We start from the raw sequence: 20,665 nt of genomic DNA, 5'->3' as shown, positions 1-20,665 counted from the left end.
AAGCAGGCAGAACTCATTTGAAGTCATTGTCACCCGTGTTTAGTAATTTAAGCTGCTATACCAGTTGTAAAAGTGCCTATATCTAAGTAGATCCCAGGCCAAATGGATGAGGTTCTTTGGCTTGTGTTATGGAGGAGATCAGACTAGATCAGGGGTGGGGCAAACTACGGCCCACGGGACCGTCCTGCCCGGCCCCCGAGCTCCTGGCCCGGGAGGCTAGCCCCCAGCTCCTCCCCTGCTGTCCCCTCTCCCCCGCAGCCTCAGCTCGCTCGCTGCGCCGCCGGCACAATGCTCTGGGCGGCGGGGCTGTGAGCTCCTGGGGCAGCGCAGCTGCAGAGCCCGGCCTGACCCAGTGCTCTGTGCTGCATGGTGGCGGCGGCGGTGGAGGCAGCGTGGCCCGGTTCCAGCCGGGCGGCGCGGCCGTAGCAGCACCAGCCACCGGTGCTCTAGGCAACGCAGTAAGGGGGCAGGGAGCAGGGGGGGGTGGATAGAGGGCTGGGGAGTCCAGGGTGGTGGTTGGGGGGGGGGGGGAAACAGGGTTGAATGGGGGCAGGGGTCCTGCAGGACAGTCAGGAAGGACGGGGGGTTGGATGGGGTGGCAGGGGGCAGTCAGGGGCAGGGGTTCCGAGGGCGGTCAGGGGACAGGGAGCGGGGGGTGGGGGGGGGTGGATGGGGCAGGGGTCCCAGAGGGGCCGTCAGGGAACACGGGGGGTTGCATGCGGCAGGAGTCCCAGGGGAGGGGCAGATAGGAGGGGGACCGGGCCACGACCCCCTCCCCTAACCGGCCCTCCATACAATTTACGAAACCCGATGCAGCCCTCATGCCCGCCCCTGGACTAGATGATCATAATTATCCCTCTGGCCTTAAAATCTGATATCTTAACTTCTATTAATATTTATTTTTCTGCAAATGAATTCACTTTTTTATAGTTCTAAGGATGCAAAAAAAAATGAGGTTTTTGGTTTTTTTTTTTTTTACTGGTTTATGATACATTTGTTTTTTAAGCAAATAATCAAAGAAAAGTAAGTGTCCTGAGACTACAGTGTGGACTAGGCTCTCATTTTTATGGTGGAGTATATTATTAATCCAAAATTTAGCACTCCTGTGCATAGGTGCTGGAACTAGGAGTTCGGGGGGTGCTGCAGCACCCCCTGGCTTGAAGTGGTTTCCATTATATACTGGGTTCACAGTTTGGTTCAATGGCTCTCAGCAATCCTGACCCTATTAAAGTTGTTGGGGAATTTTGCCATTGGTTTCACTGGGACGAGGATTTCACCTGTGGTACATAGTAACCTCTATTCAGGTTTGGAATTGGCTAGATCCCTAATAAGACTTTGATCTTGTAATCTGATCTTCACAGGTAGACTCTTATAACTTTGAAGTCACTGAGGCGCCACATAGGGAGTAGGAGTTCAATTCATGGGTCAGATTGCAGGATTGAATCCTAACATTGTATCAGTCCATATTACAGAATCATCACGATTTGCTTAGCTCATAATTAAGGCTGACTGTCATGACAAAAAAAGAGAAAATAATGCTTTTGTCAGAGTGAAGAATGCAAAAGTCATACTTTAATTTTTTTTAAATCCAGACAATAGTTTTACATTTATTTTTAATTAGAAAAGTATTAAATAGTTGTAATTAATAGTTAAAAAGCAAGTGAAGATGTCAAAATGTCAAAAAAGAAACAAATCGGTCAAAACTCTTGGAACACACTTGCTGTGTAGTAGGAAGATGAGAATGAAAAAGATCATGCCTTTTCATAAAAAGCCCCCAAAATCATTGTTTTGTCACAGAAATCCTGAAAAACGTAGAGGCTTGTTCATAATATTCTGTATAGCAGAATGTGCTTTTTGTGTTTCTGTATTTTTTTTATGTAGATCCCTGATTTTTAGTGCTTAGTTGTAAATTTTTGTACTTGGAGTGTGTCTTTTTTTATCATGTGGAAATTCAGCTTTTAGGAAGGATCATAAACATTAACTTGAAAAATTCAGACTGGATCAGAAGTTTGGAAGAGGAGATGAATCTAGAGAAGATGGTTGGATTGCCTTCATCAACCAGCTCCACTTTGCTTTGTGAAGATGCTGAGATTTCTGCAGACTATGATATGGAAGGTCTGAATCAAATTAACTTCTTTCCATCCTAGATATATTACTTAATTAAATTGTTTAAGAGATGTATAGATTTATTTTAACTTTATGCCAAACAATCCAAAGGTGATCAATTTAAAAATCAGAGACTCTCCAGCAACATATGCATAGCTTGCAGAGCAAAGTTAGTTTTGGTTTCAGTTTGCACTGTATCTGTGCTAGTGGCTTTGATTAATTTGCCACCATTTTTTTTTTTCTAGATTTGCTGGGTATTGTTCAGAGGCATAGGAGCCACTGGGAATAAAAGCTGAGGTTTTCAAAGGGTTTTAATTAGGGCTGTTGATTAATCGCAGTTAACTCACGCGATTAACGCCCAAAAAATTAATTGAGATTAAAAAATTACTCGTGATTAGTCGCAGTGTTAAACAATAGAATACCAATTGAAATTTATTAAATATTTTTGGGTGTCTTTCTACATTTTCAGATATATTGATTTCTATTACAACACACAATACAAAGTGCACAGTGCTCACTTTATATTATTATTTTTTATTACAAATATTTCCACCGTAAAAATGATAAACAAAAGAAATAGTATTTTTTAATCCACCTCATATAAGTACTCTAGTGCAATTTCTTTATCGTGAAAGTGTAACTTACAAATGTAGTTTTGTTTTGTCTTTTGTTACGTAACTATACTCAGAAACAAAACCATGTAAAACTTTACAAGTCCACTCAGTCCTACTTCTTGTTCAGCCAATCGCTAAGACAAACAAGTTTGTTTACATTTACGGGAGATACTGCTGCCTGCTTCTTATTTACAATGTCACCTAAAAGTGAGAACAGGCATTCACATGGCACTTTTGTAGCTGGCGTTGCAAGGTATTTATGTGCCAGATATGCTAAACCTTCGTATGTCCCTTCATGCTTTGGCCACCATATCAGGGGACGTGCTTCCATGCTGATGATGCTCATTTTAAAAAAAATAATGTATTAAATTTGTGACTCAACTCCTTGGGGGAGAATTGTATGTCTCCTGTTCTGTTTTATCCGCATTCTGCCATATATTTCATGTTATACGTCTTGGATGATGACCCAGTGCCTGTTCATTTTAAGAACACTTTCACAGCAGATTTGACAAAATGCAAAGAAGGTACCAATGTCGGATTTCTAAAAATAGCTACAGCACTCGACCTGAGGTTTAAGAATCTGAAGTGCCATCCAAAACCTGAGAGGGATGAGGTGTGGAGCATGCTTTCAGAAGTCTTAAAAGAGCAACACTAGGATGCGGAAACTACAGAACCTGAACCACCAAAAAAGAAAATCAACCTTCTGCTGGTGGCATCTGACTCAGATGATGAAAATGAACATGCATTGGTCCACTCTGCTTTGGATTGTTATCAAGCAGAACCCATGTATTCGAATGGTGGTTGAAGCAAGAAGGACATATGAATCTTTAGCACATCTGGCACATAAATATCTTGCAACACCAGCTACAATGGTGCCATGCGAACACCTGTTCTCACTTTCAGGTGACATTGTAAACAAGACGTGGGCATCATTATCTCCTGCAAATTGTAACCAAACTTGTTTGTCTGACCAATTGGCTGAAGTAGGACTGAGTGTACTTGTAGGCTCTAAAGTTTTACATCGTTTTATTTTTGAATGCAGTTATTTTTTGTACATAATTCTACATTTTTACGTTCAACTTTCATGATAGAGATTGCACTACAGTACTTGTATTAGATTAATTGAAATATACAATTTCTTTTTTTACAGTGCAAATATTTGTAATAAAAATAAATAACTTGAGCACTGTATACTTTGTATTCTGTGTTGTAATTGAAATCAAATATATTTGAAAATGTAGAAAACATCCAAAAATATTTAAATAAATGGTATTCTGTTATAGTTTAACAATGCGATTAATCATGATTTTAATTTTTTTAATCGCTTGGCAGCCCTAGTTTTAATGAAATTAGGCTTCCAACTCCCATTGAAAGGCAATGAGTGGGGCACCTAACTCTCTTAATCTACTTTGAAAATACCAGATAAAATGACCAGCGTGAATTTAGGTATGTAAAGTGGCTGATTTTATACCTTGATCAAAAGAGGAAAAATGTTGACTCTTATGATGGAAGGAAATTAGGTTCCTTTGATTTTAAAATAGCAGTTACCCCCGTTATCAGCATCCTCCATAAGAGGTTTGATAGTTTACAGAATGGCCTTTCTTTTTTTTTTTTCATTGTGGGAAGAAAGGGATCTAATAACCAGCCAAATGAAGACTATAGACATATGTGTTACTGATTAAATAGGATTCCTCCTTTGGTTATCTGGCTCAGAGAGTAGATATATTTGAAAATAGGTACAGTACTGCTAATGTTCACATTGTCTCTGGAAGAAAGACAAGAGGCAGTGGATGTGGTTTAATTAAGCCACAACTTTATTCACTTAACATATCTGTGAATAATAATAAGCATCTGCACTGTCTACCTGCCACACCTACTGCCTATGAAATTGTGACATCTTGACCTAATCTCTTTACCTACTTCACCAGGTCCTTGACCTGCTCTCTAGAAAGTCAAAAACCCACCCCAAATTTGCCAATCTAGTGATGGGGGGAGGGGGGAATTCCTTTCTAGCCCCAAAAAGAAAAAAAGTGAACTAGCACAAGCCCACAGCCGGTCTTGGAACCAGGTCCTGCTCTGCTCACATGAGAGGGAGGGTGAGTGGTGCAGATCAATGACTGAGGAGAAAGAGTGTGAATTCCTTCCAGAATACATAGGGTATAAATACCTCTCCCTTCCCCCAGTCCATATGGTGGGTCAGTGCCCCCACCAGGTTCAGCCATTTCCAGTTCTCCCCTTGATGCTGCTCGGGTTAGTCTGTTCACTTTTCCCGCCTTCATAACCCAAATGCAGTAGGGACATTTAACGGAGCCCCAGGCTCACTTTCCTGCTGTCCAGACAACGATCCACTGCATTAAGTTGCAGTGAGCACGTTTTGGTACTCAGGAAAAGATTTGTTATGGCTAAGAAGGTACTATACTGAAGAGGAAGACTTCAGGTCACTGTACTGATATCCTGAGGTTTCACTCAAGCTACAAGAAAGAGAATTGGTCAAGCAGGATTGGCAATCTTTGAATGTGCTAGAGGGGAAGTAGAAGACTTCCAGATCATACCAGACCTTCCTATACTGTCTGAAGAAGTTGAGTATGTCAAAAAGAGCTGAACGCACATGATTTCATCATCTGTATTCATATTCCCTAACTGACTGTGAGTTGTATTCTCTGGCTGCAGTTTGTTTATTTGACAACTCAAAGTTGTTAATACAGCTTTTTGTTTATGATGGTCAATGAAGAGACTTTACCAGAGAATTGGATGAGTCTTGAACAGTAGAACTGAGTTGATCTCCATTTTTCTTTCATTAATTGGTCTGTTCGTTTTTTAGACTCTCAATTTCAATACCGTATTTTTTCTTTCCAGACCTTTGAAGTAGTTTAATAGATTCTACTGTCTTTGTGGATTTATATCATTACTGGTTTCCTAAACAAAGGTCTATTCTGTTGCTTGGCCCACAGAGTTTAGACACGAGCTATGGGGGTGGGTGGGTACTGTTTAAGTATTAATACAAAGAAGAATACATTTCTGCAGCCCAGTGTCTTCAACAATTCTGATAAGTATGGGATATTGCCTTCATTGGCAGTTTCTAGAGATATTTCAGAGCTGCAGCAGAGTTTGTGCTGGCCATGCTCCCTTCTCCGGCTTGCTGCCAGATACTCTGCCTCTGGCTGGCTTAGAACAGGCGGGGCATAATTCGCCCTCCAAAGAACCTGTAAAAGCTGCCTTCCATATGGAACACTATGATTTAGCCTGGTGTTTGTGAGATAACCCTGTCACACAGGGTGTGGGTGGGATTCTGGCAGGGAGGCATTTGCTGTAGTATCACACATGGTACTGTGCCCAAACCATTTACAGCTTTTATTGATTAAAAATGCCATCTTAAATTCCACCCGGAAATTAATGAAGAGCAAGTGCAGATCTCCTAGTACTGGTATGAGTTCTTTGCATGAAGAACTGCTTTGTAAGTAGACAGCTATGTTCTACACTATTTAAGCTTCCTAATTACTGTAAAGTTCTATGTAGAACATACTATTGAAAAGATTCATACACTTATTAAACTTTTTTTTTTTTTTTTTTTTTTTTTTTTTAAGACCTCAGACACCTGTTGCAATGTCCCACAGGGACATGAAGGCACTTCAAAGTCTCTCCTAAATGATGGAAGGAGTGCAGGGACCTCTGTTATCTAGCAGTATCTTCAGAAAGAAAAATCATAGCTATATAATTATTTTACTTATCTTTGAGGTATGACTAATATATCTGGTGAAAATATTTCCCAGAACTCAGCAAGCTTTTCTCATTCCCAACTTGGATTTTTCTCATTCCCAGCTCATTTGATATATTTTTCTGAGTAGGAATTATTCATTTGTTTTGGGACATGGGCTCCTATTTTTAGGAACCTTTGGGCTATAGAATTACTTATTCCCCAATTAGATATATGTTTCACAATTAGCTTCTGGGTCCTTTAAGTACATACCTAATTAAAATGTTTACTGAAGAAATCTTTATTTGCGTTTTATGAGCAGAACCTGCTCTTCTCTGATGGCCATCTGAAAGGATAGGCTTTGTACAAAATCAAGATTTTTAGATACTGTGATTTTCCTTTTGTACTTGACATTTTCAATATGCACAGAGTTTGAGTATTTCCAGCTGCTCTGGGTATGCCTACATTCTTCATATGAACGGTTGTATCGTGTAAGAATCATGTAGAAAGGATCTTTCAGTAGTTAGTTAATTCTTTGAAACGTAGGATTTTGATGATTTCATTATGAAAAGTAGACATCACAATAAATGACTTCCATGCCTGGAGTCAGTGTGGATGGGACAAAAATTTGTAGATCCCTTTACTTTATATGCTTTTTTCTGTTTTTCTAGGTGATATTGATGACTATAGTACTGAAGTTGAAGAAATTTTTCCTCAACATCTACAGCCAGGTACAAGTTCTGGTCTTGGAACCTCACCAGGCTCTTCACCTCGTTCCAGTCCCTGCCAATCACCCACGTTGTCAGATGGACCGCTACCCACCCTTCCAGTTAGACCAAGTCGAGCACCTACAAGAACTCCTGGACCACCTATATCCTCACAAAGTATGTATCATATTACATAAGTCAGACAACTATATCTCATTCTAGTTACCTAAAATTTGACCTTGAAGAATATAGTAAATATTAAACTAGTTAGTAGGTATTTTATCAGGGTTACATATATTCAAGGTCAAGTTGTAGGTAACTAGAATAAGTGAAGTAATCTGTTTTATACCTCCAGTGAAGAACCCTGTGACATGGTGTATCAGTATAATCCTCATTTATTTTAACCACACTGATTAGATAAACGTTTCTCAAATGTGGCCACAGCCTCCTGGCTGTTATTGAGGGGGACAGCAAAGCAGCGGCTCCTCCCCTGGGGCTGCCTGTAGGGGTCCCCCAGCCACAGGGTTTTAGACTCCATCCCTGGATGCACCCCCCCCCCCGCCATCACCTCAACCCCCCGCTGTCTCCTCCAGACCCCATCACCCCTGGCCCTCATTCCTCCTTACCCACCTCCTCATCCAGGGCTCAATTTGTCCCCCAGCATGCCAAGGCTGAGTAAGTCTGCTGTGAAAAGTGATATTAACAAATATCACTTTTAACAGTAGCAGACTTACTAACTAGCAATCTTTAAAAAAAAAAAAAAAAAAAAAATCAAACCATGCAAAGTACCTTATTTTTTTTCTATTCTGTTTACGTCCAGTAAAGAATAGAGATGACTGTACATTATTTTTATTATTGAGTCTGCAAAAAACCATACATAAATAAATTACAATGATCTGGACATGTATATGTGCATATTTATTTGTTTTTCCTAAAGTTAATTAAGGGTGTTAGGAAAAATTCTCGGAGCGGCCACCAGCAAGAGTTGGGGGTAGCACTCTGAGGCCACCAAAAGATATGTTGAGAACCCCTGGATTAGATGCATCTCATTTCAGTGAAAAGTGAATTTGTACCATTATGATATAAGGCAAGATTGTTGCATGACTAACTTCAACTGGTAGGAGAAGGAGCTTTGTGTATATGATTTTCAGTTTAAACAGCTTTATCTTAGTGATAAGAATGGGAATAGGGAACTGTAATGATATTTTGGCACTTTAAAAATGAATTTGTGTGGCAATGTTTTTTAAACAGTTTGTTTGTGTCACTGTAATGGGAAGTACTTTTTTACAGTGATCATGCTTATCTGACAGAATACCCTCCAAATTGCCTTTAAAATTTCCCTTTCTCCAAGGAAATAAGCAAATAAAGAAAGCCTGGGTTGAAATAGAATGGAAATGTATTTGATGAAATGTGGTTTATAAGAACCCTTCAGGTACCCAGAAAATACTTAATGGTCAAACTTTTTGGCAGATATCATTCCTAATCAACCTGTGAATTAATTCACACTCTCACCAAAGTCCATTTCTCTTATTCTTGCTTCCCAGAAACTTCGATGCCACATGACAATGCAACACGACCACTGTGTGTGTATCCATAGTTGGTGGTATTGACAGAAACCTTTACAAAAAACTTTTCAATAGAAAATCTTTAGCACTTTTTTTTTTTAACAAGGTCATTAAATATGTGCTGATTTTCTTGATCAGGTTCTCCAGTTGATTTTCAACCAATTACACAACAGAAAGAGTCTACTCAGAGCTTAGAGCCTAAACGTCTTCCTCCCCCTCGCCCAGTGGCTCCACCTACACGACCTGCTCCACCACAGAGACCACCCCCACCATCAGGTAATGCAGTGATGTATACCACACAATGGGCAATCTTTTGATGTACAGTTTTATTTAAGTCTGTGTGATTTTATTTATTTATTTGGCCAGTTGCCTTACTGACCTTTTCTTTACAAAATGTATTCGATCTGTTTAACTAATTTTAAAAAATGGAATTTTTCAGCTAGATTTTTACATATCACAGCTACTTTTTATGATTACTTTTTAATACACAATTGTGCTAATTATTTTGAATAAGGAATATCGGCTTCCAATGGATGTTTGTATTTAACATTTTCATTATCTACGGCATTTTAATGTTTCTTTAAAAACTAATTAATCTTTTGATTTCACTAATTTAATTCAAATGTTAATGATATTCCTGTTAACTTTTGAGTAAGTACAGATTGCATATGTATGTTTAATTATATTAAAGTTAATCACTTTAGGGAAAAGTATATTTAGATAAATTGGAAGTGTAAGCAGTGGAGCATTAAGAGAAACTGGATGTTGAGAGAGCATATATGAGCCATGTAACAACTAACCAAAGTGACTCTTGATGTTTGTAACTTTCTCATTCTTTTTTCTCCCCTTTTTTATACTGATGCTTTTTCTTTAATGCTGCGTACATTTCTTATATACTATAAGGGGGTAGGAGTCCTGCACCTGCTAGAAAAGAATTTGGAGGTAATAATATAATTGTGTTTTCAAACATGACTAATAAATAGCAAAACGTCTATGGCTATTAATATAACAGTATATTTATCCTGAGAATATTTAATCTGATGCTTCCCAAAGGCAGAAGTTGATATGTGTTGTGGCATATATTCAGTTACTTTAAAAAAATAATTCCTTTAAAAAGCAATATAGCTTTTTTTCTGAGCCCTTAAACTCTATCCTCTCTCTAGAATTACAGTTTAATCTTAGGGGTCAGTAAATTCTGGACAGCAGCTACTACTACTTGATGAGTAAATAAGGAGCATGACAATATTTTTTTCAACAGTTATTTACATGCTATAGTCATGTCAGTTAAAACTGGTCCTGACCTTCATAATTTAAACGTAGTCAATATGCGCAACACACTTTTTAAAAATATAAAGCTCTTAACTTCAGACTAGCTGTTTTTCTCCATGAGGAGCATTGTAAAAAGGATGATAGTCATTCAGGTAGGTAGTAACATTTCACAGATTAAGACTAGTTCATCCACAATACCTTCTCTTGTGGTTTTAAGGTAGAAAAATCAGTAGAGAAAATTGTTTAGTTTTATATTATTTAAAAAAATGTTACTGTAAAAAACAAAGTTAAATGGAAATTAGAAGGAACAGTCACAAGAGTGAAATGCATGCAAATTGCATGAAAACTTTTTAAAAAACACCATTATAGAGAGACAAACTAAAAAAGGGAAAGGAAAAAAAAAAGTACAAGGGCCAAAAAAAGGCACCATGGCTAAATAACAGACTGAAAGAGGCAGAGAGAGAGAGAGACAAAAAAATCTTTTAAAAATTGGAAGTCAGGTCTTACTGAGAAAAATAGAAGGGAGTATAAACTCTTGCAAGCCAAGTGTAAAAAAGGATAATTAGGGAGGCCAAAAAAGAATTTGAAGAGTAACTAGCAAAAGACACAAAAATTAACAGCAAAATATTTTTAAGTACATCAGACGCAGGAAGCCTGCCAAACAATCAGTGGAGCCACTGGATGATCAAGGTGCTAAAGGAGCACTTAAGGTAGCGAAGCCTTTGCAGAGAAGCTATATGAATTCTTTGCCTCGGTCTTCACTGCAGAGGAATTGAGGGAGATTCCCACACCTGAGCCATTCTTTTTTGGTAACAAAAAGGGAACTGTCACAGATTGAGGTGTCAATAGAGGAGGTTTTGGTACAAATTGATAAATTAAACAGTAATAAGTCACCAGGATCAGATGGTATTCACCCAAGAGTTCTGAAGGAACTAAAATATGAAATTGCAGCGCTACTAAATGCGGTATGTAACCTGTCGCTTAAATCAGTCTCTGTACCAGATGACTGGAGGATAACTTATGTAATGCCGATTTTTAAAAAAGGCTCCAGAGGTAATCCTGGCAGTTACATGCCAGTGAGCCTAACTTCAGTACCAAGTAAATTGGTGGAAACTGTGGTAAAGAACAGAAATATCAGACACGTAAATGAACACGATATGTTGGGGGGAAAAGTCAACATGGCTTTTGTAAATGGAAATCATGCCTCACCAATCTATTAAAATTATTTGAGGGTGTCAAAAAGCGTGTGGATAAGGATGATCCAGTGGATTTAGAATTCAGAAACTTCAAGTATGTCTCTGACAAGGTCCCTCATCTAAGGCTCTTAAGCGAAGTAAGCAATCCTGGGATAAAAAGGGAGGTCCTCTCATGGATCTGTAACTGGTTAAAAGATAGGAAGCAAAGGGTCGGAATAAATGGTCAACTTTCACAGTGTAGAGAGGTAAATAGCGGGGTTCCCCAATACTCTGTATTGGGACGAGTGCTGTTCAATATATTTATAAATGATCTGGAAAAATGGGTAAACAGTGAGGTAGCAAAGTTTGCAGATGATACAAAATTACTCAAGGTAGTTCGGTCCAAAGCAGACTGAAAAATTACAAAGGGATCTCACTAACCAGCATGACTAGGCTAACAAAATGGTAGATGGAATTCAGTATTGATAAATGCAAAGTAATGCACATGGGGAAAACACAACTATACATATAAAATGATGAGGTCTAAATTAGCTGTTACCACTAAAAAAAGAGATCTTGGAGTCATTTTGGATAGTTCTCTGAGAACATCTGCTCAATGTGCAGCGGCAGTCAAAAAGGCTAACAATGTTGGGAATCATTAGGAAAGAGATAATAAAACAGCAAATATCATAATGCCACTACATAAATCCATGGTACACCCACAACCTTGAATACTATGTGTAGTATTGGTCACCCCATCTGAAAAAAATATATATTAGAGTTGGAAAAGGTACAGAGAAAAGCATCCATATGAGCTTCCATATGAGGAGAGATTAAGAAGACTGGAACAGTTCAACTTAGAAAAGAGATGACGAAGAGGGGATATGATAGAGGTCTATAAAATCATGGCGTGGAGAAAGCAAATAAGGAAGTGTTATTTACCCCTTCACATAACACAAGAACCAGGGGTCACCCAATGAAATGAATAGGCAGCAGGTTTAAAACAAACACAACGAAATATTTCTTCACACAATGCACATTCAACCTGTGGAACTCATTGCCAGGGGATGTTGTGAAGGCCAAAAATGTAACTGGTTTCAGAAAAGAATTAGATACGTTCATGGGGGCTAGATCCATCATGCCTAATAGGCAGGATGGTCAGGGACGCAACCCCGTGCTCTGCGTGTCACTAGCTTCTGACTACCAGAAGTTGGGATTGAGCGAGCGACAGGGATGGATCACTTGATAATTGCTCTGTTCTGTTCATTCCCTCTGAAGCATCTGACACTGGCCACTGTTGGAAGACAGGATACTGGGCTAGATGGACTATTGGTCTGACACATTATGACCATTCTTGTGTTCTTATGAAGATAGCTAAGTATACATAAACTTGATTTCAGAACTTCAGGTATAAAATAACTGAATTGGAAGATAATTCTGGATATTCATATATGCGTGAACATACTATGTGTGTCGCTCATTTTTAAATTTCCCGTTACTTCCACAAGAGATTCCTGAGTGAGAGTTAAAGTTAACATGTACCTGCTTGCAAGAAGGCACATGTTCCAGAAAAATAAAATTGCAGACTTTTGGTGAGTCTTACAAAACAGGATAAATGTTGTACACAGTACATAAGTTAACAACTCGTATTTTTATTGTATTGAGCCACAGATGTACGTAGCACTTAAATACATTTGAGTGGGGAGGACAAGGAAACATTTCTGTGGCAGTTTGATTTATTTTATTTTTTTTAAATGGCAGCTGTTTGAAACTTTTCCTGGATTTGGGATGTTAGAATAAATAATGGGGAAATGGATTATTGAACAGGTGGAGGTGGCTAAAGGCATATTAAAATTGCATGTGGCTGTGCAATTCATCACATGGCTATAATTTATATATGCACACAATTAACTTCTGTGTGTGTGTTTACAGATCTATTATTCACAATTATCTCTACATGTATATTTTAAGTTAGAACATTGTAGAACACAAACCCTTTCACTCAATTTCTCAAGTTTAGATAGGTATAAGAAAGTGTGTTTATGGTGCATCAGTCAAGCTGTCAAAATCCAGATTTGCCAGCATTTGGTAATCTGTAGTTTAAGATGAACCATTTTGGTTTTAGTTAAAATAATTACAATTTTAGAAAGCAGCTAATGTTGCACTTTCTGCATATTATTATATATGGTTCGCTTGCATCATATGCCCTTGCCAAGTATTTTTCTGTACAATGACAGAATCCTCTCTATCCTACCTTCAGCCTAAGCTGTGAAAAAACTAGTGTGTCACTCAATGAGCATTGCAAACTATTATTTCATTCTTCTGTAACTAGTAAATTAAAATTGTCATGCTATCTTTCATTTCCCATCCTGGCAATACATTCATCCCATGCTTTCTACCTTACTCGTCCCTTCTCTACTTCCCATGCACAGCTTCATGCCTTATGCCTTGCTGCTCCATACACTTGGAATAGGCATCCTCTGTATCTTCTTTCCAATCCTTCATAAAGTCATCTCTTCGAGCAATTCCTCCTTTCTTCCATCATTGTCCAATCCTGTGACACCTTTCCTTAAACTGTTGTCCTGTGTCTCATTTTGTTTCTTTCATCTTGTTTAGAGCGTAAGCTGTTTGGATCTGATCTATATTTATAATGCATGGTGTAGGTGGTACTACATACTGTAAAAAATGTTGCAGCACTTGGTATACAATAAATATCAAATACTGTTCATAGACCCATGCAACACATACACTGATGCGAGTTAAGGATAGCTTTCGTGTCCTCTTTAATTATAAATTGATGTACTAGTATGCATGTAAGTTGAACCCTTAACATCATTTTAAACATAGACACCTTATGTGATAGTTTTGCCCATAATAATGTTTTTGGGGTTTTTTTTGTTAACCTTTTATCTCAGGCACTTTACATCTTCAGGGTCTGTGGCACTCCTTGTGCCGCTGTAAGCTTTGAAGACTCCTCGTGGGACTCTAAGCTTTCCCACAGTGTAATTATGTCTTGCATCTGTATTAGGAGTAAGCTAGAACTCAAGGGTTTTTTTTGTCTTCAGCTTTTAGATATTTGCAAATGAATAATGCTTTTGCCTGATCATTCAAGCTATGATTGTCATTGGGTACCTTATAATAATAATAATAATTTAATAAATAAAATTAGCTTTCAGTTGTTTGGAGTTCAGGATTCAGTTAGCATATTTTGTAGTGCCTTACATATTTATGGTTTAGAAACACATTAAGTAATTTCTTACAGAATATGAAGAAAGTTAATGATTGTGACTTGTCACCATTGTATAATATTTTTTCCTTTAGCAATACCAAGTTCTGTACAGAGAATATTTCTGTTTAACTGTACAAACGGCTAAAAGTTGCCTTTGTCAGTTTAAAAACTATTGTTAAAATGGAGTTAAGTTTGAGGGTATGTACCAGTAATGTAGAGTGAATACGTTACAGGGACATTGTTATTATCCCAAAAACAAATATTATAAAACCAGGAAATGTATAGTTAAGGTTTACCTTAAAAGAAATACAAACACATTAAGGAATGGAGATACGCAATTTATATACACACACAACCTTTACTCCACCTTGTGGTGATGTCATGAAATAACCAGACAGTTAAGGATCAGTGCATAATGTTTGTACTCCCAGATTAGGCTAAACCGATTTCAGAGACCTATTCCATTTTTTTTTTTTTTTTTTTAAATCCCCCTTCTGGTATGTCTATGGGGCAGAGTTAAGGTTGTCTGGATGCATTAGGACATGGCAATCATTTTGAAAATAGGTAATTCTTTGTGGAATTCTGTTTAAAACAAAATTCTGCATCCTTTACTGAAGAAATTTTCAGTAATGAAGAAAAATGGCAAAAAAGACCATTAATTAAAAAAAAAAAAAAAAAGTTTTGACATAGGGTGCTAAATTTCTGAAAGGAACACTTTTTAAAAAAAATTTCACTCTAATTAACAGATTTGCTTGTTAAGTCTCAGAAAATTCATTCAGTACTCAAGAGTAAGTGCTGTAAGTTAAGTGTAAAACTCAACTCAGCCTTAACTATAGACTAGGGACTGGCACTTCCATAATTTGGCTGTATCTGCTGTTGCTGTGCTAGGATAGTAGTGCTCCCAATGTTATTACCAGAGTGTTGGGACTGCTACTGTGCCAGTAGGCTCACACTGGGGGCAACTATATAATGAAGGAATTGTGGGGGCAGCCAGTCTGGTAACTGGAAGAGAGAAAGATGGGGAGAATAATCTTCACACTGGACAAAATACATTTTTTAAATGTTGGGAAACAAACTTAAACAAGCTTAAAGAAACCCAAAGAAACCCTCTTCTAAGGACTAGTGGAAAGTGGACATTGACTAATGTGGCACCAGAATACTGTCATTAATCAAAACAGTAATTTGTTTATTGTGAAAAATAAACACAAAACAAATTTCAACATTCTATCAGAAATAATTCATCCAGTATACACAAACAATGGATTACACCTATCAGTTTCACTCCTTAAAGGGTTGTTCCTTGGAAACAGGGCTGTGAAGGAAATGTGAGACACTAGAAGAATTTCAGTCACAAGGCTCTTTTTAAGACTGTCAAAGCAAATGTCAAATGGTATTTTCCTCCACACACTATTTAAAAAAAAAAAAATCAAGAGGTGCATAAACTACAATAAAAGTGAAAAGTGATACTGTAACCCAAAAGACAGAATTTTTGTAGAGCTTTTTCACTACTGTTAAAATAGAAATCCTGGTGTAACGTTAACTATTAACATCAAGGGTAGCATTAGTGGTGGAAGTTGGGGTCATTTGATCCAGGGGTTCCCAATATATGGTTCCCCACATTATGATCTTTTAATTTTCAGTGTTTTAAAATCCATGTGTCTATTGGTATGCCAGAACAGAGTCAGGGGTATACTTGCTGTAAATTTGGTGTTATTTAGTCCAAAGGTTTCTCAAATACAACCTCCCATAGGGAGCTGATTTTAATTCAAATTGCTCTAAAACTCGCATGCACAGTGACATTGTTTTGAAAACTTGTATTCCACACTGGGAGCTGAGGTAAACATTGGGAGAGGGGGGAGGAGAACACTCAAGTAGATGAACGAGTCAGTTCACACCTCTGCAGTGAGGAAGATTGTGCAGAGTCTCTTCCTCCTACACTAGCCCCTGAGGTAAGTATGGAGTCTGGGGCTTCCTTCCACTTCTCCTTTCTGCCTCCAACTGATAGATGTGTTCAGAGCCCATCAGTTACTGCCTTCCTCACTCCCTTGCTGAAGGCATGGAGGGGATACAGGAAGAACAGAACTGGTAGCTGAGTGGCAGTGAGATGTTCCCAGGAAGCCTTCTTTTGCTCTCCAATCATGCTCTCCTCTCTACCACACCTTCCTCAAAAAAATAAGGGAAATTCACTTCCTTAACACAGAGTTATGGTTGGTAGCAGTGCCTTGTCCCCTTTCAGAATACTGAGTGCACCTATACTTAAACCTTTGAAAACGAGGAAATACAGGATGAAGTTACACACCAGTCCCACCCACAACGTTAACAATGCCCACTTTGAGTGAGTCTCCAACCTGCTCCTGGCAAATTTTTGTAGCACTGTGTCCTTCCAGATGCTATAGAACGCTCTGGGAATACAGCATATGGGTACGGAGGAGAAATCATCAGTGTGTGGCTTCACTAAGGCAAACGTTGCATTTAAGGCAGTCTTAGTGAAGACTAGCTGACTCTGCCTGGCCTCTACTTGACCACTGAGATCTACTAATGAAAAGGACTATATAAGAGCTAGGTAATAATAATAATATATTTACTCTGCACAAATCACTCTATAGGTCCCAGATGTTACCATCCCTTTATCCATATCCTAAGGATTACCTCTGGAACATCCCTTGCACTTGGGTCTGTCTTGTAGTGCGGTGTTGTGTGCCACCAGACTACTATTTTCACAATCCAAATAACTCAGAATAGAAACAAGAGTCCCTCAGGCCTTTGGGCACAGCCACACCTCTCCTCATACTTTAGTGTGAACTGTGGGAATCTACTGCAAGATATAGCTGCCCCTAATACAGTGAAGGTCAGTTGGTGTGCATACAAATGAATGAAAGAATACAGTTTTGAAGAACACCATATACCTGGTAAAATATCACATGTACTTAGTCATTCGTCATGTCTGCTTAGTATAGGGCAGCCCAGGCTGAAACATTGGGCTCATCTACATAGAGAAATTGACGGGCAGAACTAACCCCCTGTGTGGACACTTTATTCCAGAGTAAAAGTGACTTTATTACGGTATAAGTACTCCCACATAACTATAGCAGTATAATATAATTAAGATATTTTGGAAGAGTGCAAGGCTCTGCCAGTCAACTTTAATTGTGCCTTTACAAAATTTTTAGGCAGTGAATATAGCAGAAATTTAAATTCTCTTTAACAAAAATGTAAAACTTAAGCCATGTAATATTTCTAAACATTAACTGAATTGTTGAGTTATTTCCAATTAGTGTGACTTTCTTGTGCTGCTGCAAGTGGTAAGAGTGCAATATGGTTAGGCCACTTAAAAATTCCTTAAATATGAAAGCTCTTTTGTATGTTATGTCCTGTATGTTTCTGCCTCTTTTCAGTCTGCTGCTTTCCTCATGCAATATACAGCTTCTCTTCTTTCTCTGAAAAGGTCTTGGAGCTCCTCCCAGTCCTGGGGTAGCTAGGAGAGAAATAGAAGGTAACATAATGATTTTTGCATGGTAGAAATGAATCTTTAAATTAATATCTGAATGACATTATTGTCCTCGCTGCTTAAAGACATTCTTGCTGTTTAAGTCCATCAGTTTGTTGTGTAACTCCTAAACTTTTATCCTTCTACAGTATATTTTTCCAGCCTGTTTTCTATTTAATTACTTGCATTTGTTGGTTGTTTGCAACTTTATGTTGTGAGTCAAAATTCACTCATGAAAGATTAAGTGAAAAAATTAAACCATGGTAATGAAAACTTTCAAGATTTAATCTCAGAATTGTTTAAAATAATTCAGCAGGGTGTGTGTATGTGTGCAGGGGTGGGTTAAGGTGAAATCTTTTAAATAGGTGCTTAGAGGTATCTGTTCTAGGCAGAAGACTTAGGAATAAAAAATATTTTATCTGTGACTAAAGCAGGGCTCTAGCAAGTTCTTTTTTTCTCTCTCCCTTTTAAACAAAGAACTGAATGTCGTGTACTTTCAAGGGAGTAATTTTCACTAAAATATTTTAGCAAACTGAAAATAGAGTATTGCTGCAGGGGGAGGGGCTAGCTACCCCGCGTACATGCCTGTTGTTTCGAATGGGCCCGTACTCGAGACAGCTAGACCCTCCCCTGTACCGCCATGGCTACGCTCAATCTTTAGCGTGCTAGCTTAATTGGAGTTAGCATGGATATGTCTACTCCAACTGGAAATTACACCTTCCAGCTCTAATGTAGACATACCCTAAGGCCATGTCTACACTAGAGAGCTTACAGCAGCATAGCTGTACCGCTGCAGCTGTGCGGCTGTCAGATCTCCCGTGTAGCCGCTCTGTGCCGATGGGAGAGAGCTTCCTGTCCACATAATTAAACCCACCCCCAACGAGTGGCGGTAGCGTTTCTCCCACCAACATAGTGCTGCTCACACAGTGTCACTTATGTTGTTTGGGGGGCGGGGGGGGGGGTTTCTACACCCCTGAGCAGCATAAGTTTTACCAACAAAAGTGCTAGTGTAGACATAGCCATTGAGAGCAGAATTATTTGCCAGTTAGAGCAAATTTAACCAATTAAGAGCTGCCTGTCTTGAGATTAGACACCCCCATTATTCAGCATCCTTCAAGTTACCACAGCTGACATTCTAACTGGGACCTTCATGATTAATAGGCAGCAGATCTGTCACTAGTGAGCCTCTCTCCCTTCCTGAGGCATTCAGAAGTGTGTGTTTGTGTCAGTTGGAAAGAATTTTTTTTTTTTTTTTACACATATTTTGCACTTCATAATTTGAGTGTTGCGTTCAAGGCTGATCATCAGAATCATCGTTCAAATGTTGACCTCATTGTCAAAATGTTGTGTCCAATAACAGGAGGAAGTTAGAGCCAGGAATCTGTACATAAATTCTTTAACTCACTGAACAATGTACAGTTACAGACGGACTTTATTGAGACCATGTTTTTGAATCAGCTCCTCTTCCTGAAACTCCTCCTTTTTGAACATATAGCTGCCAGAGTTGCTGCAGAATATGCTACACAGTACAGCAACTTCCCTCTAACAGAGGCAATCTTAACCCTAATATCAATAACCTAGGCAATATCTGCAGAAAGAGATCTCACACAAAGGTTTTTTCATCACTAATGCAATCCTATTGTTCCCATTTCTGTTAGTGATAACATACCATTATTGCGTAATATCAGTTTGCACCTGATCTGTCAATGAAAATCTCATTTGTGACTGATTTTTCTTCATGCTTCAAAGTTCAAAAAAGCCCTGGAACACAAAGAAAAGATAACTTAGGTAATACAGATAAATGTTTGTTTTGCATTAATTATATTACAGAAAATTTCAACTTAGAAATATGTCCTAAATCAATGGTCTCTAATGGCTTTGTTACAGTTCGTAGTCAGCTTCCACCTCCAGCCGGATTCACAAGCACAGGAACTGCTGGATATAGTGCAGCCAGACCGGTAGGCATTCAAACTCTACATAATTTTCCTTTTGAAGTTTTTACACTGTATTAGTTAGTTGAGAGGTTTTCTTAGGAATGGTGTTATGGATGAGAGATATGTAAAATTGAGTGTCAAGTATCAGGGGGTAGCCGTGTTAGTCTGTATCTACAAAAACAACAAGGAGTCTGGTGGCACCTTAAAGACTAACATTTATTTGGGCATAAGCTTTCGTGGGTAAAAACCTCACTTCTTCAGATGCATAGAGTGAAAGTTACAGATGCAGGCATTATATACTGACACATGGAGAGCAGGGAGTTACTTCGCAAGTGGAGAACCAGTGTTGACAGGGCCAATTCGATCAGGGTGGATGTAGTCCACCCCCAATAATAGATGAGGAGGTGTCAATTCCAGGAGAGGAAAAGCTGCTTCTGTAATGACTGGGAGTGGCTGGCTCATTACAGAAGCAGCTTTTCCTCTCCTGGAATTGACACCTCCTCATCTATTATTGGGGGTGGACTACATCCACCCTGATCGAATTGGCCCTGTCAACACTGGTTCTCCACTTGCGAAGTAACTCCCTGCTCTCCATGTGTCAGTATATAATGCCTGCATCTGTAACTTTCACTCTATGCATCTGAAGAAGTGAGGTTTTTACCCACGAAAGCTTATGCCCAAATAAATGTTAGTCTTTAAGGTGCCACCAGACTCCTTGTTGTTTTTGTAAAATTGAGTGGATATCTTACAAGTTGTGTGAGGAGACACAATCTTAAATCATATTCATGCTGTGTTCAGCCTGTAAATACACCAATAAAGATTTTGAGCTGACTGTGTATTGCCTTGGACCTTGTATAGTAATTTACACATGCAAAGTATATATAA

The 20,665-nt window shown here is 38.6% G+C and overlaps 1 protein-coding gene across 1 annotated transcript in view; it reads left to right on the top strand.

Annotated features, from left to right (window-relative positions):
* The window catches only part of SYNJ1 (synaptojanin 1), a 107,676-nt gene that overhangs the window by 74,645 nt on the left and 12,366 nt on the right, over positions 1 to 20,665 (top strand). Inside the window, exons 23-29 of the mRNA XM_065423535.1 lie at positions 1,956 to 2,115; positions 7,086 to 7,298; positions 8,825 to 8,962; positions 9,590 to 9,628; positions 17,805 to 17,852; positions 19,596 to 19,634; positions 19,734 to 19,804. Of these exons, the coding sequence (XP_065279607.1) occupies positions 1,956 to 2,115; positions 7,086 to 7,298; positions 8,825 to 8,962; positions 9,590 to 9,628; positions 17,805 to 17,852; positions 19,596 to 19,634; positions 19,734 to 19,804 (708 nt within the window). The remainder of the gene's footprint in view (positions 1 to 1,955; positions 2,116 to 7,085; positions 7,299 to 8,824; positions 8,963 to 9,589; positions 9,629 to 17,804; positions 17,853 to 19,595; positions 19,635 to 19,733; positions 19,805 to 20,665) is intronic.

This window comes from Emys orbicularis, chromosome 1 (assembly GCF_028017835.1).
Source record: "Emys orbicularis isolate rEmyOrb1 chromosome 1, rEmyOrb1.hap1, whole genome shotgun sequence".
In the NCBI taxonomy this organism is placed as follows: domain Eukaryota; kingdom Metazoa; phylum Chordata; order Testudines; family Emydidae; genus Emys; species Emys orbicularis.
Note: the sequence above shows the minus strand (reverse complement) of the source record. Positions and strands in the feature narration are given on the sequence as shown.